Genomic DNA, 27,377 nt, shown 5'->3' with positions numbered 1-27,377 from the left:
CAACTTACTTTAGATTGACAAGCTTACAACCGTGCATTTACAAAACTGGAAGAAGCAGCAAGAGGCTGGGAAAGTAAGAGGTACATAAAGGAACAGTTTAGGAACATTTTAAGTGGCAGCAGGTCAGATGATTGCTTATAGAAAAACATTTTAGAGAGGTAGAGTTTCTCTGATGGGCCGGGGTTTACAAATCTGGAGGGAATCTGTAGAAATCTCTGTGTGCAAGGGGACAAGGCCAAAAATTGGGAATTCTTCCAGAAATCATTGTCTGTGAACACGGTTTGTCATGCTATCTGCAAATGCAGGTTAAAGATCTATCGTGCAAAGAAGGAGCCAAACGTGAACATGATCCAGAAACGCTGCAGTTTAAAATGGGCTGAGGCAAAGTAGAAAGCTGTTCTGTGGTCACACGATTTGAAGTTTTAAATTGTTTTAGGAAAATATAAGGGAGACCATCCAGCTTCTTACCAACGCTCAGTTCAAAAGCCTGCATCTGTGCGCGTGGAATTGACACTTTGCACATCTGGAAAAGCACCATCCATGCTGAAAGGGATATACAGATTTTAAAGCAACACATGCTCCCATCAAGGTGACGTCTTTTTTAGGGAAGGCTTTATGTATTTTAGCAAGACAATGGTGAACAGCATACTGGATCAATTACAACCACATGGCCTGCCTGCAGTCCCGACCTTTCACCAGCTGAAAACATTTGGATACAGGACTGTTGAGCAGCTTATATCAGACAAGAATGGGACAACAATCCTCTCACAAACGTTCAGCAGCTGCTCTCCTCTGTTCCCAGATGTTTACAGATCGTTGTTAAAAAAAGATGGGATGCTAAACGGTGGTAAACATGATCCTGTCCCAGATTTTTTTTTAAATGTGTTGCTGCCATCAATTTCAGAATGACCTTTATTTATTCATTTTTTTTAATGTAAGATTTTCTCAATTTAAACTATATGTTTTCTATGTTCTACAGTGATTAAATTAGAGGCTTATGAGATTTTCAAGTCATTGCATTCTGTTTTTATTTACATTTTACACAGCATCCCAACTTTTTTGGGAACTGCGATTTATCTCCAGGGAGATAAAAGCATCCAGTGTAATTAAAAACTAAATAGAAGTAACGAGGCTTGCACATGGCTATCGGGATCAGCAGTTTCTTGTTAGTTTTTCCCCGGTGACTGCATGGTTAAGTTTAGCAGGACATCCACGAAATGCATAGGAGTCAGGTTCATTGGTTGCTATAAAAAACACAACCAGTGTGTTTTTGTGAAGTCAAAGATGATGAATGCCTTGCAAAAGCCATCCAAAGGGGATTAGCACCCTCCGAGAGCTGCAGGTGGACTTGCTGGGAAGAATGTTACAGGCACGGCTTCATCTTTCAGGTTCTGCATGTATAAAATATCAAAAAAGGAATGAAACAATGGTGTTCCTATTTTTTTCTGTTTTCACCTGGATGTAACCCTTTCGGGCCAAAACCCAGATCTCTGCTTTATGCGTTGGTAGTGGGAGTGTACCAAGAAGTCACTCTATATCCAGTCAGCGTTTATGGATACATTCTCAGCTTACACGGGCGAAGGGCTTTCCTTAAAGTAGCTATGTAAAAAAATCCAGCCAAGGGTAATTACCATGTCACAGGGCTGTAAATTCTGTCATCATTTTAGCACAGATATGTAAAAACTGTTGCACACATACGTAGCGAAACGTTGACACCAGATCCTCCCCGTGCGATTGATAGATCTCTGTTATCACGCTGGAGCTATGGAGCTACAGCAGGAAACTTTACCTCCACCTGCTTATGAAAATTGGATGCGCTGAAGGTTTAAAATGGCTTTAGAAGCAGTAGGGGATATAAAGAAGCACCACCGGTGGAGTTTGAGTGAGCCAGTCTGTCTAGTACACAACTCAAAGAGGACAACGAAGTCTAGGTGTATTTTTAGCCCGAGGAGAGTCCGTCTTCAAGAGCTGAGCCAGCAGGAGCACCAGGAAACCTTTCACCATCCTGCTCTCATCTCTCTCTGCCCTGTTTTTCTCACTTTCATTCATTTTTTTTCCTGTCAATTAACTGGCTTGTCTTTACTCCTAAGTCATTTTTTCCTGTGATCCACACATGTTCACACCCAGGGCTTTTGTTATATCACTGTGTTCCTTCCGCAGCGTCCGCGAGAGCAGAGCACTGCTGATCTCAGGCTGGATGTCAGGGTGAATCAGGCCCACATGCAGGGTTTGGGCCTCAGCCAAAATTTATCCTCTTTAAAAACGCTGCACTGCCCCACCCTCTCTCTTCCTACTCCCCACCATTCCTGTGGTGAGCCACATGGGAAACTGCAGGCTCCAATCTATTGACAGTTTTAAGCTGGCTGAGTTTGCAAGAGAGGAGGTTATTTGGCTCAAAGCAGATCGCAAAGCTTGATCGCTTGCAATTATCAGCTTTTTTTTGTTCCTCCCCCTCCTTTGTTTTTCTTATGCAAGACATGTAATTGTGTTATTTGCATCTCCTTTTGTTTGTGCAGTCCTTGTGGTCTAGGTGCTGTGGCATGTTCTGAGGCAAACTTTCATTGACCTCCCCTCCTCAGCTATCAGTGCTGTAGAGCGTTGCTCCGTGCTTCACTGCCCTGGGCCTGTAACAACACGACATGAATGTCAAACAGCCTAAAAAGTTAACTTCCCTTTTACTGACTAATGCGCAGCACCTTTCAGTATTTCCTTTTTATGTCTGCAAATACAGTAACCGCTGCGTTTGTCTCTCACTCAGATTAATACGTTTCGCTGTCACTTTCTCGGCATCACTTCAAGTGGAACGATTCCTCAGAGCACTGGCGGCGCAGCAGCTGCAGTGTTGGAAATGTCACTCACCTAGTGGGCGTGGGCAAAGCAGTTCTTTTACAAAGTCCAAATGAGATGTGATGTAGCCTAGATACCCAGCAGAGTCTAAATTTAGGTTGGCTTATTGTTTGTAGACCAAAGGAAACATCAGACGCCGCTCACGTGAACATCTGTCATTTTTTTCCCCGCATGTTCTGTGTTACACTGCGACACAGATGTCATGTGTGCCTGAGCGATACTTTTTTATTCTGTCAGTGACGCAAAACGAGCTAGAAACTTTCCCCTTCTCTTTTTTGCACTCACTCGTTTCCAGCAATTGTTCTATTTCTAATTCCAGATTTAGCTAGAAGGCCGTTAATGTTGTCTGCCATCAACAAAGCAGTTGAAGGAAATATCACGAAACCTGCCCGGTAGTTTTTTGCATAATCTTGTGCAGTCTGACCTAAGAAATTATTTTGCAATTATACGTCAATAGATGGTGTAAGGGGAAGCAAACGAGATGAATTTGCAAATAGATGGAAGTACATACCTGAATTTCATGCTAACGTAATGACCTGACTTTCCTTTGATGTGTTATTAAGATTCTTTGAACGAATAGTGTGACAGTTACAGCTACATATGTCAACGGGGGATCTTTCTGAGGTGTCGGGAGGCAAATTTTGTGATCTTTGGACTAGCCATGATTTTGGAAAGGACAGCCACCAAGAGAGGAGATGTTTCACTGTGTGACAGACTTCAGGCCAGGGTGAGCCTGATGCTGTCGAAAGCAAGGCAGGAAGTCTACGTTGTGACCGCCAAATTACACTTCCCAAGTGTACCATATTCAGATACAGAATATGTAGATTTACAATTACTTGTAAAAAACAAAACAAAACATGTTTTGTTTATAAACATATAAACATATAAACAATAAACATATTCAATTATTTTATGTAACTAAGTATTCAGTTATTAGGCTTAAAGCAGCGATGTCACACTGATTTTTTTTTGTTGTAGCCGATGTACAGCGCACTTGGAGAGAAGTTTAATCACACATTAATTCCCTGAGATATTTTTTATATTAATATATAAAAAAAAGTTTAGTTATACATCTCACTGTTTCTACATGATGAAGAAATAATACATTTTTATAGTGGATAGTGGCAAAACGGGACCTTTTTTTCATTTAATGGTTTATTGATTACTTGATGGCTTTGGTGTAGTGAATGGTCATGGAGGAGGTCTTTATCAGTAGGAAAAGCTGTAAAACTTGTGGAAATACAGCTAAAAGCCTCAGATTTATTTCACATTTTCTTTGCGCGTTCTCTTTGTCGGGCTGATTCTGCCCCCTTAGCCTTATGCTTGACATCCCTTAAAGAAAAAGAAGACAGATTATCTTTACTGTTGAAGAAAACCTTCATTATCTTTACAAGGACACAATATATTTATTTCCTATTGGGCAAAGGTGTTGTTGCTCTTCCTTTTTTTTTTTTGCTCATCGATGTTGCATTGCAGCTTAAAAAATAATTTGAAAGTTATTTACCAGGAATTGAGATTTCTGCAGAAGATGACACTAAGTTGCGTTATTTGAAATAGTGAGTTCAGTACTTTTTGAGTTTAAGAGGAAAGTTGCAGTGTAGCTTTGTCTGCTTCTGTTACTGTTTTTGATTATGGTTGCTCATTGCTGTGCTGAGGTGCAGCTCTAAATCAGTACTGAGTACTGTGAAGTGTAAAAATGTGACTAAGCTTGAAAGTTCACATTATTCAAAATCCTCTGGGTTTTTTTTTTTTTTTCCCAGTAGACCACAGAAAAACCCCTGCAACCACTTGTCTGTAGGGACTCTTGCCCACGCTCGATGATAAGTCTCTAGTGACACATGCATGCAAGTCAGACATTCAGTGTGGCAGCTAAAGGCTAGAGAGAATAGCTCACCTCCTCCTCGGTTTGTCCATCTCTTTGACTTTTAAAAATAACGATTCTGCAGGGCTTTGAAACATATGGTGCACTTACACACACACACTCACTTATATGCACTGAAAACAGAACTTATTCACGCTACTGATCACAGAGCGTTGGTGTGGACACACATCTCTGAATAGGAAGCTGACTAAGCAGCAGCAGCCGTCGCGTTATCTCTTATGGTCTCAGCACACGGTAACAGCAGCCTGCCAGACCGATACTCAAGCAGCTACTATAGAAAAAGCCCTCAAGTTAAAAACAAAAAAACATATTTAGAGTCACAAGATACAAGCGAAACCTCTCCATCTTTAGTATTTCTGGAGCTATAGTCTAACCACAAGCCAGACTGTTGTTACCACAATGTGCACTATTTTATTTTATTTTTTTTTGTCAGCTGATTTTTCTGCACTTTTTTTATTGGGCAGCTTCACATTCAGCTTGTAGCCATGATTCTATACTGTTGACTGACATCCTGGTGGGTTGTAGTTTTGGTCATTCTAAATGATGAAGCTGCCACATCTTGTTCCATATTGACTCTCCGAATGACTTCCTTGCTCGAGTTCTTGTCTTTGTTGCTTTTTTTCTGATGTTTCCATTATTTGTGTATACACTAGAAGCCATTGTCAGCCTTCCTCATCCCTGCTAAGCTCTGATGAGTTATGCTCCCTGCTGACTTTGCTGCAAGACTCTCATCCCTACCAGTCCATCAGTGACTGACAGCTCAGTTGATGCGATGCTGCGGCTCCTTTGATGCGAGCCGGGGAACAGCTGGTGTAACAGTTTTGCATAGACGATGGTAATTGTGAAATTTTGTTTGGTCGCGGTAAGAGGAAGCACCATGTTTTTGTAACTATACTGGCGTTAAAAAAGTGGCCCAGTGCTTCCATTTAAAGCCTCTCCAGCTCCCGTGAATATCACATGGCCTTTCAGATGCTTTTAAGCCTCTCCCCTAATTGCTTCCTAAATGTCATTTTTCATAGAGGTGGCACGTTGATGTGGCTGCAGGCTGAGATAAGACATCACTGCGTTATTAGGAAATGTGTTTGTGCCTAGCAGGTTTCCTCTGCCCTTGGCACAGGTTTAAATAGTCATTAACGCGCTGCCGGTGCTGCCCTACTTTGGGGTATAGAGCTACCACAATGAAAGCTTTTGATGAAATTGGGAAGTTGGGAGAGTGGAGGAAAAATGTGTGTGCAAAAGTGTTTGTGTGCGCGAGCGTCTCAGCTGGACTGAGCATTAGCTCTGTTTACAATCAACATCTGGCTTGGTTAAAAGGGTCAGTGCGGACACTCTGATCAGCTCCCATTAATGTTAATGGCAACACTCATGTGAGGATTAGTGCTCCTCAGGTTTATACGGGTGTAGTATTAACATGAGAATACACAATTATAAGTGGCTTCTGGCACTTGGATGGAGTTGATTGTTTTCCAGTGAAATGATCTGGCCCACTTTGCAGACCTCGCTAACCCTCCTCTTCATCCCCTTTCCTTCTGTCCTTGTCTTGCCGGAGGGGACAAAGAGCTGCTTTTTTTTCTGGTGCTATGACCTACTTCAGCCCAGGAAAAGACAAACCCGAACGAGCTGATTAATAAAAGGAGAAAATTGCCCATCTTTTTTTTATTTTATTTTGCATAGCAAGCTTTGCAAAGTAACATAAAAACTGAGAATCATTTTCAGCTTGAGATTGTAGTTTATTAAGAAATCTCTTATCTACTTACATGCTTTCTCTGGAGATTTCTCAATTTCTATGATATGATATTATGCATGATGAATGAAGATTAAAGTACGTCAGTTCTTAAGCCAGATTTGTATTAATTCTACCCTGTAACGATTATCTGCAGTTTTATTCGCTTCATTTGAACTATAACAAAGAAAATAGCTGGTATTTGTGTTTTATAGTTTCTGTTGTATCAGAAACTGAAGCCATATAACTCACTGGTCTATACTGTAGTTTGTATTTTTACATTTATCTAAAGAAGGAACAGTTAAATCTTAACAGTAAAGTGCAGTTTTGCACGCACACATGCATATATTGTATATATAGAATTGGGTCAGGGATAATGCACAAAATCTACAGACAGTGTGGCACTTCTGCTTCTCTCTAGATCGGTAACCTGTAGTTTGCCCTCAATTACTCCCTAAATCAGTAGATTCAGCAGCTGACAGCAAACACTAGCATTCTCTGTTTGGTGGTAGGGCTGAAAAAGGTTTGGGTTAATGGGGAAACGTCATCACAGCAGAGACTTCTTTGTAGTCCAGTGCAGACTTCCTGTTATAATTATAAAACCTCAGCATGGCTTTATGCAGATATTCAGGAAGCGCTTCTTTTGCTCGTGGCTCTGCAGTGTATTTTTGCTCTTACTTTCAGTGGAGAGTCATCCATTCAGTATAACAGTGAAAATGATCGTCTCTTTTAGTAGACGACCCCACCCTGCTCTCCCGCATGGTACTGCTGAAGTAATTTCAAGCGGCTTTCACTTCATTCACATGCACACAGTCTCTCAAAACAACCAGACTGGGCATCGATTAAACCCCAAACTGCCTCAGCCTTTCTTTAAAAACCTTTGAGTTAACGGGGGTTTTGAGTGAGAATAGGATGGAAGTGAGAAAAAGCAAGAGGGGTTTTTTATTATGATTTTAGTTTTAGTTTATGCTATTTGTATATGTACAGCACTTTGTGAACCCTGGTTTAAATAAAGGTCGTATAGTATGGTAAGAGGACATGTTGTATCTTTTCCCTGGTTTTGTTTCAATTGCAGATACTCTCCTCGTTAGTCCCATGTATATTATTTGAACATTAAAATTGCTGCTTTCATTACCTTCCTCTTCCCTTTAAATGTAATAATTCCATTTAGTTGATAACAGGAGAGCAAGAGAGCAACAAAAACAGCAGAAGCCAAGTAAACCAAGCAGCAGCCGACATGTAAATAAGCGGCAGAGAGAAGAAGAAGCGGAACTATTAATAACAACAAATGTCTCAGTGTGATATTAATAATAACGATCGTACTGAAATGTGAATTGTGACTTTTTTTTTAAAAGCATCTCAGCGATCTCTGTCACGTTCCCGCCGTGCAGAGTGAAAAGAAAATATAAAAAATAATAACTAATAGTTAAGATCCAAAGTCTGATGTCCACTTTTTTGCTGCTTTCACTGTGACTGTTGTGAGGCAAGAGGACAAATGTGTAATCGTGTAAAAGCAAAGCTGAAATAATATCACTAATGGACTTGCTTTCTTGGATGAAAAGCTCCCAGAGATCTTACCAAGGAGCCACCTGGATATAAATGCTATAAATATGTTATAAAAGTTAAGATATGGCACAGTTTTTGTGTCGGTTGGGTTTTATTGGATGAACTTGCAGTGGCGGAGGCGTCGGGACGCTGGTTTGACACTTTGAAGTGGTACTTCCTCCGTGGAACTTGACAGAGATGAGGTGTCGTAGTAGTTCAGCAGTTAGCATGATGTGGTTCAACCTTTCTCAGAACAAACGTGTGATCAGTGTTAGAAGTGTTTTTTTTGTTTTTTTGTTTTTTTAAATCAAATAGCTGACCTAACTTTTCCTCTCGCCTCAAGTCACAGTAGACTAATCGCCTCTTTCTCAGACAAAGGAGTATGCATGTAACACAGAAAGAGAATCATTATGAGCTTTGAAGTTTATTTGGTGAATAGTTATCAATTTGATACCCAGCAGGATCAAAGTTTGCATTTATTTTTATTAGTAACTGGTGGAGTGAGTTTAATATTGGCTCTTCTATTACCTCCTCCTGTGTTAAATGCTTTAATTTGCTCAGCAAACATTCAGTGTCTTTGAAGCTCTGCTGTTAGTTGCTGGGGAGGTTTGTGTATAGTGGGTTTGTCATAGTGTTTTGCAGAAAATTAGCTGCCCGCTGGGGCAGAAAATGGTGAAATGAGAGCAGAGAGATTGAACCAAAACAGTGAAGTTATGCCCTGGGGTTCTGCTTTTCATGAAATTTCCACCATGCAAATTGCAAGTTGCAACATGAGATCATCCTGTCTGGTGGTAATTTTGGCACTTATGACTGTTAAAAAGAGGCCAAAACCTCCCACAAGGCTTTATAGAGCTGAAGGAACCGGAAGAGTCTTAGTCATTTTGTCCATTGTTAAAATAAACAAAGTGATAGCCTTGCAGGATTAGACTTAAAGGCACTAAAAAGGTTGATTCTTTTTAAAAAGAAATCTAAAGATAAACTGTAAAAGATGTCTGTTTACTTGTTTTTGCATTTGTCATTTAGATGTAGAAAGAAAATACTGGGCACAAGGCAGAAACACAACTAGAACTACATCTAATGATAAATTCCTTAGTCATTAGATTATTTAATGTTATTGCTATGTTAATATTAAAATACTTGATGTTGATCTTCTCCTGCTTTGTGTTATGTTTTGTGTGTGCTCGCTTTGCATGCATCGATGTACTCTCTCACACTGGAGTGCATGTTGCTGTGTAAGCAGCTGCATTCTGTCTGCATAAAATAGCATCTGTAGCACTTAATTGATCTTAGAGTTACTGTGTAGTAAAATATGAAACTGCATTGATTCTAATGGTCTGCAGGAGGTGACAGGTGAGTTTGCCAAAAGAAAATGACTTGCATGTGAGAATGAGAAAATTACAGTACTGTTAATTGTTATATGACCTCATTAAAACACTTTCTTAATAAGTTTGTGGTCTCAGTCGCTTGTTTGAAGTCTAATTTGCCGCTACAATATATTCCGCTGATACCACCAGTAAAAGTAAAGTAGATAATAAAAGGTATTCTTCAGGGCTGTGGTGGCCTTTGCTTTCACAGTCAAATTCAGCTCTCACTCAGCACACCTGATGATGATGATCTGTCAAGATTGGTGACCTATCCAGGGTGTACCCTTCCTGCAGCAGCTAGGACATTGTAAGGTTTGGTTTTGGTGGTCATACACTCTGTGGTCATTAACAAGAAAGTTTTATTTTGAGCGTTACTCTGAGAACATTCAGATCAAAGAAATGACATCATATTTCTTTTTCTATAGAGTACAAGTGCATACATGTTAGAGCAGATGTACAAGTGCAGAACTTGCTGGGTGGTCTGTAACGCATGACTATTGCTTTGACCATCGTGGTCATCCATCATCTGCTTCGTGTCTCCTCTCCCACAGGTCAGGGTCAGCAGGAAAGTATTTATAGCGTGCCTAGATGCCTCAGTGTGTCTCTCCGGTATGTGTAGTCAGCCATGCTGAAAGGCACCTGCGTTCAGTGTCGCCGTCCACTGTTGCACCCGTGTGTGCGTTAGTCTCCTGCGTGATTCAATTTTGTGCTCACGTAGCCGTCGAAGCGCTCCAAATGAACGCAGGCACAGGCCTTCTGCTATCTAACACGAGCCCGGAGGGCTGTACGGCGCATGTTTTTTCTTCCTCTTCTGGTACAAGCAAAGAGAAGGATTCATCATTTCATGTGATGGTGTGTCAGGTTGTGTCACATTGAAAGGCTAGTCCTGTCTGAACGGCACATGAAAGGCTTCGTGTCACCACATGAGTCTCAGAACAGCAGAATACTAAGATTGTTCCACACATTTTATTGCATTTTGAAGCTTTGCTGTTTTTTTTCCTCCCTCAAAGCGGATCTTAATCCAAAAGTCTGACTTTTTACCTTTTCTTTCTTGCCTTCAGTCCCTACTTTTCTGTCCTATCGCACTGTCTCGTTAAGCTGGCATGCACCTCGCATTTTTCTCCGCCTCTCCTTCTTTTTCTCTCACATGGAAGACGAGCTGTGGCACGCAAGAAATTTGTATCAGCCGGCGTGCACCTTGCACAATGACAGATGCACAGTAAAGAAATGAAAAGAATGAGGATAGAAAGATGTAGAAAGGGCAGAGAACATGGGTAAACTCGCTGCACAGCCAGGATCTTGCCGCTTAAATTTTCCTTGTAGTTTCACTTTGGTGTCAGCTCATATCTCAGTAAATGTCTTGGCATTTATGAACCTAGCAGATAAAGACTTTTCTGTATACCAGCCCTGAGAAGGGAAGGGGGGGAAAAAAGCTTGAACTTGGCACTTGCACGTAGCTCAACATCATCCCCTGCAGGCTGATAAATGTACTGCGCTGTTGCGTTGAAATGAACTGCTACCAGCTGGGTTAAATAAACAGGAGTAGATGTGTTGAATAGTGAACAGCATTGATTCATTCCAAGCAGCGGTCAGCACTTATAGAAGCTCATGCAGTGAGTGCAGGGTCAAACAGACAGGACATCCTGTCAGGGATAATGGAGACTTGCCTTTGTTGACATTCAGGAGCACGAGTCTTCCTGTTTGTCTAATTGGATTCTGTTCATATTTTATGTGTTTTATGTTGAGTTTGACTGTGAAAAGTAGTGACTTACGTGCTGTCGACATAGTTGAGTCTTGAAATTGTTTCCTTCTCAAACCCTCCCTAACCTCTCCCTTCATTCCTCATTTTCCTGTCTTTTTCATCTCTTCTTCTTTCCACTCAAGTTTTCCTAGTCCCCCTTTTATCTTTCTCTTTCTCTTTCCTATAATGAGCCCCATGTGAAACTGTCTTCGTGTAATTAAAATGCACACCATTCATCTGGGAGGAAGGGAGTCTCCTTAATCTGCGTCAACCCACATTTTAGCCTCTGAGGATTGCCTGCTGCATGCCACACTCACACACACTTCCCAGTTTCACTCCTCTCTCTCTCGACACTCCTACCACCATTCCTCATTGTTTGAGCCCAGCTGTGCTCTGCCGTGTCACATTCAGTGTCGTGCACGCAGAAACCGACTGAATGCTGGTGTTTTTCTGTGTTCATTAGCTGCAAATTAAGAGGGATGACTGAGTTTAATTGATGTATTCAGGCTGTTAGCTCTACGTGCAGCCTGTTTTTTCTCCAGGTGCTGAAAAGCAGATTTGTCCCCCTTATAAAACCTCCTTCTTCCCAAGAACTCCGGGGAATTAACCTGCGCTCACTAACAAAATACAAAAACAAGCTCACCTTCACCTTTCAGTAGAAGACATGAAACCATGTTTCAGTAGATATTTAGCACAGGTTTTTATGTGTTCTTTATTTTATTCCTCTTTTCATTTTTGGCCTTTGGAGACCTTGTGTGTGTTTTGCACTGGAGTCTGTGTCACGGTATGTTCTCTTGGCAGAGGAAGCTGACACACCTCAGTGTGCTTGTGTAGTTTGTGGATGGGTCAGAGCACGTCTAACATGCTGCATTTACTAAACAAACACAAACTTAGCTAAATTATATTCTGTTCATTAGGACTGCGCGCTAATGACATTGCCGTGGGAAATGAGCTGTTGATTTCAATTAGCGTGCCTTATTTTGGTAAAGCCTCTCTCTTGTATTTGAAGTCAGTATTCTGGTGTAAGGCAGTGCCAAACAGAGTATGCGTATCTGTAGCCTGGAGGTTCATGTTTTAGCAGTAACTGTATTTTAGAGAAGCAGATTCTTTATTACCAGGGTTAAATCTAGTTCAGCTTGAGAGCTAAGTTGATTAACATCTCTTGTGTAAACCATCTGGACTAACATGTGTTCACTGAAGTCTCCACCAGCTGTAGTAAAACTTTGTTCTGACATCAGTAACAGATATGAGCCCTGCAGATATTTGTACCATTTATTTATGCAGTATTTCAAAAAAGTATCTGATGAAACCTAAATTATGTTCTGCTGTGATTTGCGTTAGTTCTGATTTATTCTCATCAGATTTTTTTAGGTTGTTCTTCTGAATGCTTTACATAGTTATGTGGTGTGGTGTAGTGTGGCTCAAATTAGGGTAAAAAATGTTGGACTAAAGTAAAGTGCTGTTCATAAATGATGTTTTGTAAGCTAAATGTACATGGAAAAATTCATTATTCATCACAATACAAAAACAAAAGTTGATCTGTGTATAAAAGATGGGACCCAACTTCAGCAGGGCGAGCCCTGTGGTTGCCAAAAACTCAGATAAAAAATAGTTGTATGGCGCTCCGCAATGGGAATCTTAAAGTAAAAATCCCATTCATATTCTCCATAGGGATTTTGATTATGAGCCATAATGCTGTAGGCATTGAGAGTAGACTTTCAACGAGCTGTGACGCTAAAATGATGGTATGATATCAACCTTGTTTTAATAAAATCCTGTGTTATTCACGATGTCATGGAAAAGAAATTATTCTTCCCACAATCCTCAAAGACTGATGGATGGAGACCGTTGTTACTATGGAAGCGTTTAAACCACAAAATGTCAGGTCACTTGAAAACCCATGAGTAGTTACTTCACTGTTAAAAGTGAACAATCTTATACCTTTGGCTTTTCCATGTTCTGTTTTTTTGTGATGCAGATCAAATCTTTGTGTGTAGCTGCTTGGCTTGGTTCGGTTCAAGGCTTTAAACTCTTTATATAAGGATCTGATGAAATGGCAGTGGAGAAAGTGGATGGGAGGTTCACTTCCGAAACCGGACCTCTAAAAAAAAAAAAAAGGTCTTTTGGGAAATTATCCTACTGCTGTTTTTTATTTTAAAAACTTCCACGTGAATTTATGCTTAAAATCGCCGGTTTCAGATTTGATTGAATACAGCGTGGCGTTCGGTTCGGAAATTATGGCTCTCTGAGGATGAAGCCAGCTATGAGCCTACCTGGTGATTGAAAAGTCACGACCCCACATAAAAGTGCAGTGTCCCTCGCTTTTTAAGTCCCTCACGTGTGAGGGTTTTAAAACACCAAGATGGTGACAGCCACTAAACACTGGGTGACGTAATTGTGGTGGTATTTTGTAGACTGTGGAGTGGAGAAAGATGTGCTTTTGTGATCTTGTATACAGATACGAAGCACAAAACTCCATGTAGATCGACACAGATCAAAGCTCCCAGTATAAAATCTGACCCTCTGATCTGATTGGATTTCCTTGATCTTGAGATACATTGTAACGGTCCAATCAGAAGAGAGATAGTGATGGTCGCTTTACCAGTTATGTTTCTGGCCTAATTGCTGCTGCAGGTCCCAAAAGGAGAAGTAGATTTACAAAACGCACTGTTGCATAGGGCCTTCAGCAACCAGAGGATTTTGAAAACGCACTACACTTTTCAGGAAATGGAACCAGCTGCTCTCTGATTGGACACTTTAAGCCCATACAGAAAACAATTTTGTGTAGATTTGTTTTACAAATTTTCAGATGTTTAATTACAACTACAAACTTTAGACCTATCTATGAGCATCACATTACATGATCAAACTCACTGCTTGCTAAATGCAAAGGATCTAGTGGACTGTTTCCTAACAGTGCATCTCTGCCGCAGTTTCCTTGCGTGTTGTGCGTTATGTCACACTGTTAAAATCAGCTCTGGTGTAAGAAAAGTTGTAAGGAAGAAGTGTCAACTTCATTTAAGCAAGCAAGCTCACAGTCCTCCTGACTTTGCCTTCTTGTGGACCAGAAGTCGAGCCGCACTGTTGAGTGTTAGGTACACCTGTGTGTGTGTGTGCTGGCCCTGCCGCTGCTTCTAGCCATCTTTCAATGGAAGGTTTTATCACACACCATACTTGGTATTTACTTTAAAGTGACAGATGTGTTGTTTCTGCCTCTTTGCTTTTATGGGTGTGCTTGTTTGCTGCTACCAAGTAAGAGATGAAGGTGCACTCAGAGCTGGCTGCAGTAGTGTAAACAGTGTGCTGCTGTGTCCATAATGAAACTCTGTGGAATGTATCCGGGCTTCTGTGTCCAGAGAGGAGACTCTGCTGTGAAACCCTGTCAACTGGCATTTTAACCACGTTAATCGTGTTTATCACGGTAGCGCTAAGGTGCTCCAAGTGGATCTGGTATTGCTCTGGCTCAGTTTCTGCTGTGTCTCCTCTCTGTCTGGGAAACCTTGCAGACCGAATTACCACTGTACTCATGGTACTTCGTGGTACTTCGGTATACCCAGCATGAGTTAGTCTCCACCTAAACTGTGGCAAGAAAACACACTTGTATATTTACGATTATAATTAAAGGACTAAATATAATGCAACATGCAGCATTAAAAAGTAGTCATGAGTCATGAGTAACCTGAGCAGAGCTTACGCTACCAGTGTGAAGGAGGGGCTGATTACAGCCCCTTATATACCTTTGTGATACCACTCCCATAGTTGGGCATGTCTGTGTTGATAAGAGCTCCGATTGCTTTCAACTTTCCTCAGTTCACCACATTGTGCACTCGTTCAGTTGCTCAGACCCTGGACACTTTTTCAGAGGATTGTCGTGATCTGTGTGAGTAGTGTTTCTACTTACTTAAGCTTTCTTACTTAAGCTTTCAGGCAGCTAGTTGGAGCTGGCATAGCAATGAAGGGGTGAACCTTACCCCCCGGCATTATTTTTAACCCCTCCTTCCCCTCTCTCCGTGATCCTCTCCCCCTCCTCGTCTCTCGTTCTGCTGCACTGATGGTAGAGTTAAGAAAGGCAGTTCCTGCCTGGCAAACGTTGTGTTTAGGTTGCCCTCTTCCTCCTCTGATTCTTTTCGTCTCTGCATTTGTGCCTCTTCACTTCCTTGTGTGTACTGTCTTTGCCTTTCTCAGAGGTATGTCTCATGTGCTGGTTACTTTAGCTATGGGTTTGACTGCTGACCCAGTGTTTAATTTTAGGAAGTGGTTAAGCTTGCTAACCTATGTTGAATACTCCCTAGCTATATGTCAGACTTTGTCATAGAAGGTTAGAGAGTGCTGTGCGCTCTTTAAATATTTTTAGTCAGTGTTTTAGCGATACAGAATGAGACTTAATGCTGATCATTACAGTTTTGGTTATATACTTTAACTTTGTTAGTTTTACTGCTTTAGATTGGCAGCAGTTGTGCCTTTACCTGTAACACACTGGTATCCTGACAGTGTGTTTAAACTGTAATTATTTCGAGTTGCTTTATTCATAAAACACATCTTATTGGATCAAGTTTGTTCTTCAATTTAGGGTCTTATTTTTTAGGACTTGTGAAATTCTGCAAGAGAAACTAAACCCTGCTCTGGTGGGTGAGTATGCTAAAATAAGCCTGAGTATTCAGTAATACAGCCTGTGCTCTTCATTAAATCCCCTTTAATGTTATATGTCCTTCTACCTACTTGCTGGGACTGCTTAATTAGTAGTTGTTTTCTTGGCCTGCATTCCTCTGGGGGACCTGTCTGCGTTTAGATGGTAAATATGTCCGTGTGTATACCTGTGTGCAGATTTGACAGCAACCCTTTAAACCATTTCACAATTGCAGGCAGGAGAGGGTCAATAAGTAACGACAGGAGTGGTCATGACTGCCTGCATGATTCAACTTTTACAACTCCACTCCCTCTGATGTCAGCGCTCTTGGGGGTTTTGACAGGTTGCAAAAGAAGCAGTAATTACTTGGTGTTCGTGTATGCAAGCAGCATATCATGAGTCGAATATTATTCACTAGAAGTTCATTGAAAGTACTAACTTTTCAGAAGTGCACCAACATGTCCGCTCAACATCGGTATAGGCCTTGTTTTATGCTTTTGGACTTTTAGCAGATTGGAGTGTTGGATAGATGGCGGTCGCTGACTTTCCCCCCCCCCCTGTTCCATCACATTGGTTTTGTGCTGAATGCTCAAAGATCTTGTGATAGCACGCTCTGATTTCTTTCTTTCCCATAGACAGTCATGAGAGCTATGGTGTTAGAGGTTAGTAATACATTTTTTAAAAATGGCAGCTATTAAAGCTCTCAAGGATACCTAATACATCAAAGTACAAGACCATAAATAATTGAACGACAAAAGTTAAAATTCAAGATAGGATATGGCATAACCAGATGCTAATCAATCTGTGCTTTTTTTGTTTTGTTTTGTTTATGTAGATGCTTTGTTGGCGGACCTCGAGTCCACAACATCCCACATCTCGAAACACCCCCTTTTCCTGTCTGAAGAGGCCGCCTACTCTTTTCCTGTGCGGGGTCAGACCCAGCAAGACATCTGCTCTCCATCCCAAGTCCCACCTACTCCCTCAGACCAAGCTCTGAATGGAGTAGAAGAAATAGAGGTAAATGCATGCATGCTGTAAATGTTGGGGAATTAACCAAAGACTGTTTCGTTTCAAATGCTGCCTGATGAACTCATGGATGAGAAGTGAATTAGTTGCTGCATTGATCCTCTAAATTCACTATTGTTATTTTACTTCCTTATTTCAGTCTGTCGGCACAGCGCAGAGAAGTCCTTGGTCTAGAGATAGCAGCAGTCTAGGCCAACCCACTGGTGGAGAGGACCACGTGTACAGGTTAGAGGTCATGTTAAGTCTCAACGAAGCTCTTGAGACATCTTTCCAACAACAAAAACTCAGTACAGCTAAATTTTTTTAGAATATGTTTCTGAGTAGAAACTAATAAGTAAAAACATTTGATCAGAAATAACCATTTCCACTTGGTGCTAAGCTTGAAACAAGATGTTGTTGATGATAAATGTTGTTTCATGTCTCTGCCCTGTTCAGTCTCCCTAATAAACATAAGAGCAGTGACTCATCAGCTGGTGCAATGAACTCACTGGGCAGCAACCTGTCTGAGCTGGACCGCCTGCTGTTGGAGCTCAACGCTGTGCAGCAAAGCACCCCTGCCTTCGCCACAGAAGGTACAATTATGAGGGAGCATTTCAGTTTATGAAATGCTCCCTCATGTTTCTCTGAAGGAATGTCGATGTCACCGTCTAACTATGGTACTTCTGTTTCTGTGGTATTACACAATGGTGTCATTCTTTCCACTGTATTCTGTTACTGTTTCAGTGTTTGCACTTCACACTATGTATGCATTTTAGCAGGATATGCATTCATCTTTTTTCTTTTTTTCTTTATGCCGTAGAGGAAGCTGCTCCACCGCTGCCTGGCAGCAGCATTGTCCACCATGTACAGGAGAATGGAGTCTCCACTGCAGGTAAAGCCACTGTGGTGGAGAAGCCCAAACGTAGTGGACCCACTCGAGGAATCGAGGACGTTCGACCAAGTGTGGAGAGCCTTCTGAATGAATTGGAAAGCTCTGTCCCAGCACCACAGTAAGACCAAAAATTGTTACAGAAAAACTGGATTTGTACTACTGAGAAGTTTGTGCCCATGTATTTTATGCTGGCATGAACCACTTTTATACTGTACGTGGTTTATATTTGTATTTATTTTTTAAAAATCCAGTCATTTTGGTTGACGGTGGTGTTTTCCTCACTAGTCCCGCACCGTTGGTGGTGTCAGATGAGCAAACAGATGGACAAGAAACGCTGTCACAACAACAAGCCAGAATGTCTGCCTCCTCTGCCACACGAGAGCTGGATGAGCTAATGGCCTCCCTGTCTGACTTCAAAGTGCAAAGCAATGTGAGTGTGGTTCAGAAGTGGGTTGACTTTGGTTTGATTGAGGACAGTTATTTTTGGTATGTGTGGCTGTTTAGAATTTAGCTGTACTGGATGTTTTTGCATCTCTTAATTATAGAAAGTTGTTGTTTTGTTTTGTTTTTTTGGCATTTGCCTGTTTTTAGGTCTTATTTTTATGAGCTGCATTTCTTCAACATTGCAGTGACCAAGGTTTTTTTTTTTTTTTTAATTTGTTGTCAGTATTTGTGATGACATCATTCATTCGTGTTGAAACAACAATTTTTTTTGTATTACAGTAACTTTCCAGGTTTTGCTTTGTGATGCTCTTTACTGTCCTTTCTCTTTCACTCTCATCTCATTCTTTATTTTCCTGGTCTCTTTCTCTTTTCTCTACCACTGTGTATGTCTTGTCTTTGTATGTACATTGCACCCTTCACATAATTGCACCTGATTTAGTCTGGCTCTCAGGTGTCTGTCAATCAAGATGCAGTTGACCCATTATTAGTTGCTGGTTCACCGGTTATCCACCCAATAACTAACCCACCTATAACGCCTCAGATTGGTTCCCCTGATACTCCTCTACCCAATAGTTACACTGCTCCGTCCTGTACACCACTCCCGCTGGAACTCCACATAGATGAAGATGGTGGTTCAGCTCTTGCATCTTCACCTCTTTCTGCTGTAGTAATAGCATCATCTAAGAGCCTTCAGTACTCTCAGATCCAACAGAAGGCTGATGATGGCACTGTCACTTCTGAGATCTCACATGTTGAGAGCTTTAGTTTTTCCAGTACTGTAAAAACCTCCAGTGAAACTGAAGTTGACACCCCCACTCATATAATAACTAAAGAGTATGCTAGTCCAGGTGCTGCTGCCACGAGCTCCAAACCCGTGGTTGTTTCTAAAAGTCCTGTTACAGTCTCTAAAAGCCCGAGTCCCACTGTTAAAGGCAAGAGTCCCAGTCCTCCTGATGTTGAATGTAAAAGCCCGGTCCTTAAAAGTCTCAGTCCTGCTCCTGTAAGTCACAGTCCACAAACAGCAATACAGAGGGATAGCCCAGTTACCGTGCCAACCACCATGGAAACAGTGCCCAAGTCAGCTAGTCCATTAACACTTCCGAGACTTTCAAGTCCAAAGATTTCAAGTCCTGTAACAATTCCTAATATCTCTAGTTCTCCAGCTGTATCTAAAAGCTCCAGTCCTGAAACAGTCCCAAAAGATACTTGTCCTAAGAGTCCTGCTCCAGTTAGGGGGAAAACATACACATTTCCAAGCAGCAGCAGTCCCACAGGGTCTCCAGTTTCGGTCGCCACTGTGCCGTCAAGTGGCTTTTATGCACCTCTTATAGAAAGTCAGGGAGGCGAAGTGCTGGGTTTAACGTGGCCATGCCGGAAGCCTTTTTTGGATGATACTTTAGAGAAACTTTTATCAACCGACTCCACTCGACTGGGTGAGAACCAGCCACCGACTGCTTTTGTGCCCGGGGAAGAAGACAGATCTTGGGAGGAGGAAGATGGATTTTATCCAGATCTCAGCCTAGAGGGAACCCTGACACCCATGACTGAGTCCAGCTGGATGGATGAGTGCTTTACCCCCTCCACCTGCCCTGGGACTCCAGATGCAACGCTGGACTTGCCCATACAGCAGCCCTCTGCTGTTGACCGTCTATCTGCTTCTGGTCAAGTAGGAGGCTCAGCTTGACTCTTCCAAAATAAGCTGCTGGCATGAAGCTATAGAGGATTTAATACTTTGTGGCTCCCTTTTAATTGGCATGTGGCTAAGATATAAATTATATCTGGAAGTAATGGCAGCAGGGTTGTATTAATTGGTTGTTCAAGCAAAATGCTGAAAAGCTTATTTTGGGCAAGCAGCTCTACAAGTACTCGAGGAGCTGTGCAATAGTACAAACATGTCAAGATGAGGAGAAATTCCTCAGTCTCTGTGGTGTGATGCATGTGGTGTCATATAGCAATTTCAGAATGGCTTGAGGGAGAAGTCGCTGTGTGGAGATCAGTTGTGGCTGATGTTGAAAGCTTTGCTGAAAAGATGTCTCTGCACGCCCCCACTTGCTTCATTGACATTGCTGTGTTAGTCATAGCACCTGACATGTCATGTTCAAGCTTTTAATCACTGACACGGCCAATACGAAAAGACCCAGACTCCACAGTAAAAGGGATATCTTTTCCCTTCCCTTTTTTGCATTTGCAGATGAATTTAAAATGCACACTAGAGCTCTGTTGGTTTAATCTTTGGCCCTGCTTTGGCATGTGCAGAGTTTTATTTTATTTTGTTATAGACGGGTGTTTTCCATCGAGCATGCCTTGCCATGGATTTCCGGCAGGTTTTATGTTGATATTAAAGAATGAGCCTGTGCAGGAGGCTGATGCTCGACTTCTGCAAACAAAATCAATTAAATATGCCTGACAGAAAAACTGCATAGCATTTTGACCCCAGCCGCTGCGTGTGGGTTTTTGCATTTGAGTGAGAAATCCACTTCTGAGCCCATCCTGCTTGTGATTGATTTTTTTTTTTTTCCTTCGGCGTATGGCACAATTCCAGCTTCCCACACCAACTTGTTGTCTGCTCTCCAGCTCAAGTCAGTTATCCGCCGCACCAAAGAGACGTCCAACGTGCACCCAATGTACAGGGAGGGAATGTTGAGACGTAAAATGGGACCAATCATTATAAATAAAAGCAACTCGCAAGATCGACTTATTGAAGAGCTGCAGGGAAAACTGGGGATCGGGCGGTTGGAGCGCAGGCGTAAACAACAGCCCGATGACTGGTTGACGGAGGGAGTCATTGTTACATCCAACCCACAGCGGACACGAGAGGAAGGGATTCAGCCATCTGTGGATAAGGTAGCAGGATGAAGGTGGAGATGAAAAGCCTCACTGATGGTGTAGTTTATGCCTTTTTGGCTTTTGATCACAGAATTAACTGGCAGATATTAGATATTTATCATTTTTCAAACTTAACCATAAAATTTTACTTGTTATTGGCAAACAGTTTAAACAGTTTCACTTTTCGGGCCAATATAGTTTTCCTTTTTTGTGTCTGATGTTTCTTCTCCTTTCCTCGCTGCTTTGTTTCCTTCTTCCTCCCAGATCATCATCCCTCCTGAATCACCCGCCCCACAGAGAAAAGTCCTTCCCCCTCCACTGTCTCCCCCAGTTCTCAAAAAGCCACCCCCCATCAAGCAGACTCCTCCGCCACTACCTCCTCCCCCTCCAACCCCACCTCCTCCTCGAGAACCTACCCCTCCACCTCCCAAGGAACCTAGTCCTCCTCCTCTTCCTCCTCCTCCTCCCCCACCTCCTCCTCCTCCCAGGGAGCCCACACCTCCCCCTGTCCAACCTCCTCCATCACCTAGCCCTCCACCCAAGCCGGTCACGCCACCCCCGCCTGCCAAGCTCTTTGTATCAGTGGGTTGTCAGACAGAGTACGACCCCATCTTTCCACCGATTCAGGCACGGATCACCTTTCTTCCATCTTCCTCCTCTAACTTCATTCTTTCCACTTTCTGTCACACTTTGAATTGTTTTACTTGAGCTTGTTTGTTGGCTACTTGGATATGTATGGGCGTTAAGGAATTTGTCCAGACACTCGTTCTGTTTTTGGCCCTTGGTGTCAAACAGGTAACCTCATGAAGGCTTTGTCTGCAGTCCAGTCACAGGGGTGCTGACATTCAGGCTAGAAGGACTGAGCCCACATTCTAATTCTGACATCCAGTGGCGCCAAGAACAGTGTGTTAGAGAGGAGAATTTAAGAGCTTAGAGGAAAGCAGAGTGTAACTCCCTGATATTCCCGTTACACTAAGAGTCCTGCCATGCATAGGAATGGAAGGATTGCAGTGCCACTGAAACCTAATCTGCCGCATGACAGCACAGTTACCGTCACAATTATAGCATGTCTCACAAGACTTAAGTCAACATGTCCCATTATGTCAGACACCAACCAGTTGAAGCTGAATTTCTTATACAATCATGCTTTTAGGAAAAAAAAACTTTGTTAGAACCTGCTTTAGCAGAATAGCACAACCATGGTGAAATACCCAGGAAAAGGCTGTGTTTAATTTTATCAAATGTATGGAGGCCGTGGGTGTGGGTGGTGGGGGCATGCAGCATAGGTGCTATTTTCTCCTTCAGTGGAATGTAGGAGTCATGACGCTCCAATGACAACACCACCTGAGAAGGTCTGTGTTTGCTTGCATTAGTCACCAGACACATTTACACATACATGTTAATATTTGAGGCCTGTTAACATAGATTAGGGCTGATCTAGGTGGAACTGTTGGAGCTCAAGACTTCATAGGCCATCAACTACAAAGACAGTAGAGACGTTGAGGTGACATATAGCACACAGGTAGCCATTGTAGCGTCCACTGTCTGCATCCACTTGTGGTCAAAGCAACTACACCTCTAATAATCCTTTAAAAAACTATGAACTTATAGTTCCTGCATTTTAGCGTTGAGTTTTCATTCCTGGAGGTTTCTAGGTTTCTTTGTAGTTTACATGTAAGTCTCACACCTCAAGGATCCCTGGTTCAAAGCCAGGAGGAGACACAAATCCCTTTGGGGCTGCATCAGGAAGGGCATCCAGTGTGAAAATTTGCCAAATCAAATATGCTGAGCCATCTGCTGTGGTGAGCCCTTGTGAATAAGAGGGCAGCCAAAGGAAGCTTTTTTTAAATTAATAAACTCTCAGAAATTTTTATGTTTATACTATATCGACTTCCGGAAAGCACCACTGCGACTTTAAAATTGTTCCTCTGAGTGCAATTTAAATCCCAGTTACAAAGACAGCTACATGAAGTCAAGTAAGTGTGCAAGAAAAATGAAAACACAAAATGTAGCAGTGGTGCGATTCACTCACACTAACTGATATTATACTGAGGTTGTTTATTGAAGCATCTGAATGGTGTAATTAAACACTTTGCTTTTCCATCTCTGTCAGATCCATTCACCGGGAATGACTTCTCCCTCTCCTGCCCCCAAACCAGCCAACAAGCTGGACAACATGCTGGGAAGCTTGCAGTCTGACCTCAACAAACTTGGCGTCCAGACAGTGGCTAAAGGGGTCTGCGGTGCTTGTAAGAAACCGATTGCTGGGCAGGTAACAGCACAGAAACATGTAAACATACATGTATGTTGAATGTGGCTCACATACTAAACTTTTAACTCGCCTATTTTTAGACACGTGTGCTCGCAGGCTGTTATTTTTATGCACGAATACCCAGTGGGATTTTGCACACATTAATGCAGTTTTCTGTTAATGGTATGGTGAAGAGAAGATTACACTTTAGATTTATTTGCACAATGAGTGCAGCGTTGGCTTATGTTTCACTTCAAAGCTGCTTAGTCTATCAATAGCTCACCTTTCATTTAGTTTACAGCCAATAAGTGGGGTAATAAATACAATGTGTGTTTCATTTTACCAAAGTGTAGCTTTAAGCTCAATATAAGTACATGATATCCAGATAAGTTAGTTTCACTAACTTATCTGGATTTCAGCAGCAGCTCCTCCTCCAGAAAAATGATATTTTGCGATACTTTGAATTTACAGAGGCTTAATGTTTTCACAGGATTATAAAGATGTTTTTACTTATGTGGAACAAGATGATTGTAAATATGGTTATTATTCCTTTTAAACTTTGAGTTGCAAACATCTGCTGCTGTTTGCAGGATTCCCTTTGCTGCTCTCATGCTCTGCTGCAGAGATTTTCTCTGCTGAGCCAGGTCTTTTCTCCTTGCAGCTCATTAATTTTTCATGCACCGTGTCTCCCCACACCAGGTGGTGACTGCCATGGGCAGAACGTGGCACCCCGAGCACTTCGTGTGCACCCACTGTCAGGACGAGATTGGCTCTAGGAACTTCTTTGAGCGCGATGGGCACCCTTACTGCGAGAAAGATTACCACAACCTGTTCTCACCGCGATGCCACTACTGCAATGGACCCATACTGGATGTCAGTAATGCAAACTTCAACACAAACACATACACACGTATACGCATACATGGTTGTATACAGAGACTGGGCAGATAATATTTATTTATTCATAACTTAATGGATGAGGGTCTTACTGGAAACAATGTGCTGGAAAGTGCTTTTCTTTCTCAATCACTTACGCTGATAGTCAGGCATATAAATATAGCATGCATGCACAAGGCCCTAGAAGAAGTTGGAGCAAAGTGACTTCTAGTTTCCTTGTGCATGTAGGAAGTAATGTATTATTCTGTAACATATGACCACATTACAAGTTAAGGTTACAGATGCTATTCATCCTCCTTCTTATCCATTCATAAAGCTGCTGTTGACTGAGTTCGATATAGGCTTGGTTAGTGGTTTAGTGTTTTGTGTTCACTGGTTGGGATCTAACTGAGTGCACAGTAGGTAGTGGCTTTTGCCAAAACAGTAGAAAGAGAATTTAAAGTGAAATTAGATTTTTGTTGTGCTGTTGGCTGGCTGTAGTGCACTGAGGCGATAGGAAATGCAGGTCTGTAAAGCTTTCCAAATTGTTGGGCTGCCTCCTTGTTAAACTGCAATGTGTTGTGTTATGTGGGGGTGTGTGTGTGTATGTATGTATGTATGTGTATATATGTGTGTGTGTGTGTGTATGTGTATATATATATATATATATATATATATATATATATATATATATATATATATATATATATATATATATATATATATATATATATATGTATGTGTATATGTGTATATGTATATATATATATATATATGTGTATATATATATATATATATATATGTATATGTATATATATATGTATATGTATATATATATATATATGTATATATATATGTATATGTATATATATATATATATATATGTATATATGTATATGTATATGTGTATGTATATATATATATATATATATATATATATATATATATATATATATGTATATGTATATGTGTATGTGTGTATATATATATATATATATTAGGGGTGCAACGATACACAAAATTCACGGTTCGGTTCGATACTTTGGTGTCACGGTTCGATATTTTTTCGATACAAAAAAAAATGTTCATGCCTTTTTAATTTCCATCCATCCATTCGCTTCCGCTTATCCTTTTCAGGGTCGCGGGGGGCGCTGGAGCCTATCCCAGCTGTCATAGGGCGAGAGGCGGGGTACACCCTGGACAGGTCGCCAGTCTGTCGCAGGGCTAACACACAGGGACAGACAACCATTCGCACTCACATTCATTCGCACATTCACACCTAGTGACAATTTGGATTATCCAATTAACCTATCCCGACAAGCTGCATGTCTTTGGACATTTATTAAAATTATAAATATATATTTTAACACAAAAGTACAGTTTTTAAATTTAACCCTAACCCTTGTGCGTGTTGTTTTTTAGCTCGTCATATTGCAGCCACAGAAATTCTTTTGTCCATGAAACCATAAAGCTGCACTTTCTTTTTGCCTTATAGTCTGATTTGTCATAACGTCTCCGTTTTGTGGTAAGCTTTTCTTTGGCTGTCACTTCTTCACCCTGACCTGTCTTATTTGGCTCAGCAGAACTAAAATATATATCTGTCTGTGAAGGTTCTCAATCATCCAGGTCATCGTAGTGAAATATATATCCTGCCGCACTCACATAAGCTCAGCGATTCTCTGCGCGATCAACCTCTCACATGTTTAAGCTGCGGGAGATTTCACTTGTCATGTTTGCATAGTAAGCTAACAATTAATAAGACTATGTCAGAGGAATTGGTGCACAAATTATCATCACTCACAGATCAGTGCTGTCGCTCTCTATACACAGTTCGCGCGATTGCAAAGTGAAAGCAAAAAAACAAGCGCAAATTCAAACACGATTTCAATATGTCACATATTGACAGTGGCTCACCCAATGACATAATTACCCAGCTACATTTCTGAAAGAATGCAAAAGCATTGACATATATTTTTCCTTCCTACAATAGCCCGACAGGCAGGGCAGAGATAGCCCCAGGACGTCGGGCTAGCGATATTGCGAGCCCTGTATCTGATTGAGGAATCACTCATCTTTGGAAAAGAGAGTTTATTACAGAGAAATGTCTCTTTCCAAAATAAAAGCTATACTATCCGTTTCTTCTGGGCTATATTCTCAGCAGCATATTAAACATATCAGGTCTCCATAAGGAGAATCCTGTGCTAACAGCTGTCTAAATGACTCGGCTAAAGTTTGTAGCATGCATGCTTGTTTTTGTCTTTGCACTAGGATGATGTCGGTGTAAATGTGCAGTCATATTCGTTGTGTTCCCACTAGTGCTTTCAGGTTAATCTCGTTGAAATAACCTTAACGCCACAACACGGCAAATCTCCGTTAACGAGCTACCCTATACAGAGGGGCTAGACGGCCAACACGTTAACGAGCTAACTGCGCTAACACACTAGCTCCCACCCATGTAATTGAGCATTGCATGGCACATCCAACATACTGTTTTACTTTAGTCCATGACTCGCTTACCTTCAGGGTCATACGTCACATGAAAACCAAAATAATTCCAAACGCCAGATCTGAATGAGGGTGGGGAGGTCCACTTCTGTCTCGCTAGCTTGCCCTGCGCTCTTCCTTCTGACCATCCTGTCTGTGTTGAGTGCTCAGTGAATCTGCGTTCGACTACTCCGCCTAGGCTGCACTCTCGAGCCTAGGCGGAGTAGTCAAATGCAGATTCACTGAGCGCTCAACACAGACAGCATCGTCAGAAGGAAAGTTGATAGTTGATTTTCTCCCCTTTGGTTTTCTTTCTTTCTCTCCCCCTCTTTCTTTCATTCTTTCCCCCTGTCCTATCCCACAGTCATGTCTGTCCCGTTTGCAACTGAAAATAAAATAAATTCATAATTATAATAAAGGTCAATCAAATGGACCAATATGATGATCCACTTAAAATAAATCCTCTTGGCATCTTTCTTGGCCTCAAGACAACAATTCTGATGGCTATAGATCCAAACGGGACACAAAAAAAAAAAAAAAAAAAAAATTGAAAAAAAAAAAATTGAAAAAAATTGTATTGTTCGATACATATGCGTACCGAACCGAAAGCACTGTATCGAACGGTTCAATATCGATACGAATATCGTTGCACCCCTAATAAATAAATAAATAAATAAATAAATAAATATATATATATATATATATATATATGCGCGTTTACATGCGTTGTTATGGGTTAACTGTCCGTTGCCATGCGTTTACATGCGTTGTTATGGGTTAACTGTCCGTTGCCATGGGTTACCGGTCCGTTGCCATGGTAACCGGTCCGTTGCCATGGTAACCGGTCCGTTGCCATGGTAACCGGTCTGT

The 27,377-nt window shown here is 41.5% G+C and overlaps 2 protein-coding genes across 2 annotated transcripts in view; both read left to right on the top strand.

Annotated features, from left to right (window-relative positions):
- Positions 1 to 27,377, top strand: part of LOC309706959 (paxillin-like) — a 36,247-nt gene that overhangs the window by 1,090 nt on the left and 7,780 nt on the right. The window contains exons 2-8 of the mRNA XM_082533995.1: positions 16,565 to 16,746; positions 16,895 to 16,980; positions 17,191 to 17,327; positions 17,555 to 17,744; positions 17,912 to 18,056; positions 23,010 to 23,168; positions 23,847 to 24,020. Of these exons, the coding sequence (XP_082390121.1) occupies positions 16,565 to 16,746; positions 16,895 to 16,980; positions 17,191 to 17,327; positions 17,555 to 17,744; positions 17,912 to 18,056; positions 23,010 to 23,168; positions 23,847 to 24,020 (1,073 nt within the window). The remainder of the gene's footprint in view (positions 1 to 16,564; positions 16,747 to 16,894; positions 16,981 to 17,190; positions 17,328 to 17,554; positions 17,745 to 17,911; positions 18,057 to 23,009; positions 23,169 to 23,846; positions 24,021 to 27,377) is intronic.
- LOC309706960 (uncharacterized protein) lies at positions 18,089 to 22,975 on the top strand. The gene is made up of 3 exons (XM_082533996.1): positions 18,089 to 19,736; positions 20,645 to 20,914; positions 21,161 to 22,975. The coding sequence occupies exons 1-3, from the start codon at positions 19,131 to 19,133 to the stop codon at positions 21,602 to 21,604; spliced, it is 1,320 nt and encodes a 439-aa protein (XP_082390122.1). The 5' UTR covers positions 18,089 to 19,130; the 3' UTR covers positions 21,605 to 22,975.

Source organism: Aulonocara stuartgranti (assembly GCF_965226115.1).
Source record: "Aulonocara stuartgranti genome assembly, chromosome: 5".
NCBI classification, from domain to species: Eukaryota; Metazoa; Chordata; class Actinopteri; order Cichliformes; family Cichlidae; genus Aulonocara; species Aulonocara stuartgranti.
This window is presented reverse-complemented; position numbering and strand designations above follow the sequence as displayed.

Coding starts and splice junctions, on each gene's coding strand:
- LOC309706960 (XM_082533996.1), top strand. CDS start 19,131: ATGGAAACAGTGCCCAAGTCAGCTAGTCCATTAACACTTCCGAGACTT. Junction 19,737..20,644: donor GTCTATCTGCTTCTGGTCAA/GTAGGAGGCTCA, acceptor TCTGCTCTCCAG/CTCAAGTCAGTTATCCGCCG. Junction 20,915..21,160: donor TTCAGCCATCTGTGGATAAG/GTAGCAGGATGA, acceptor TCTTCCTCCCAG/ATCATCATCCCTCCTGAATC.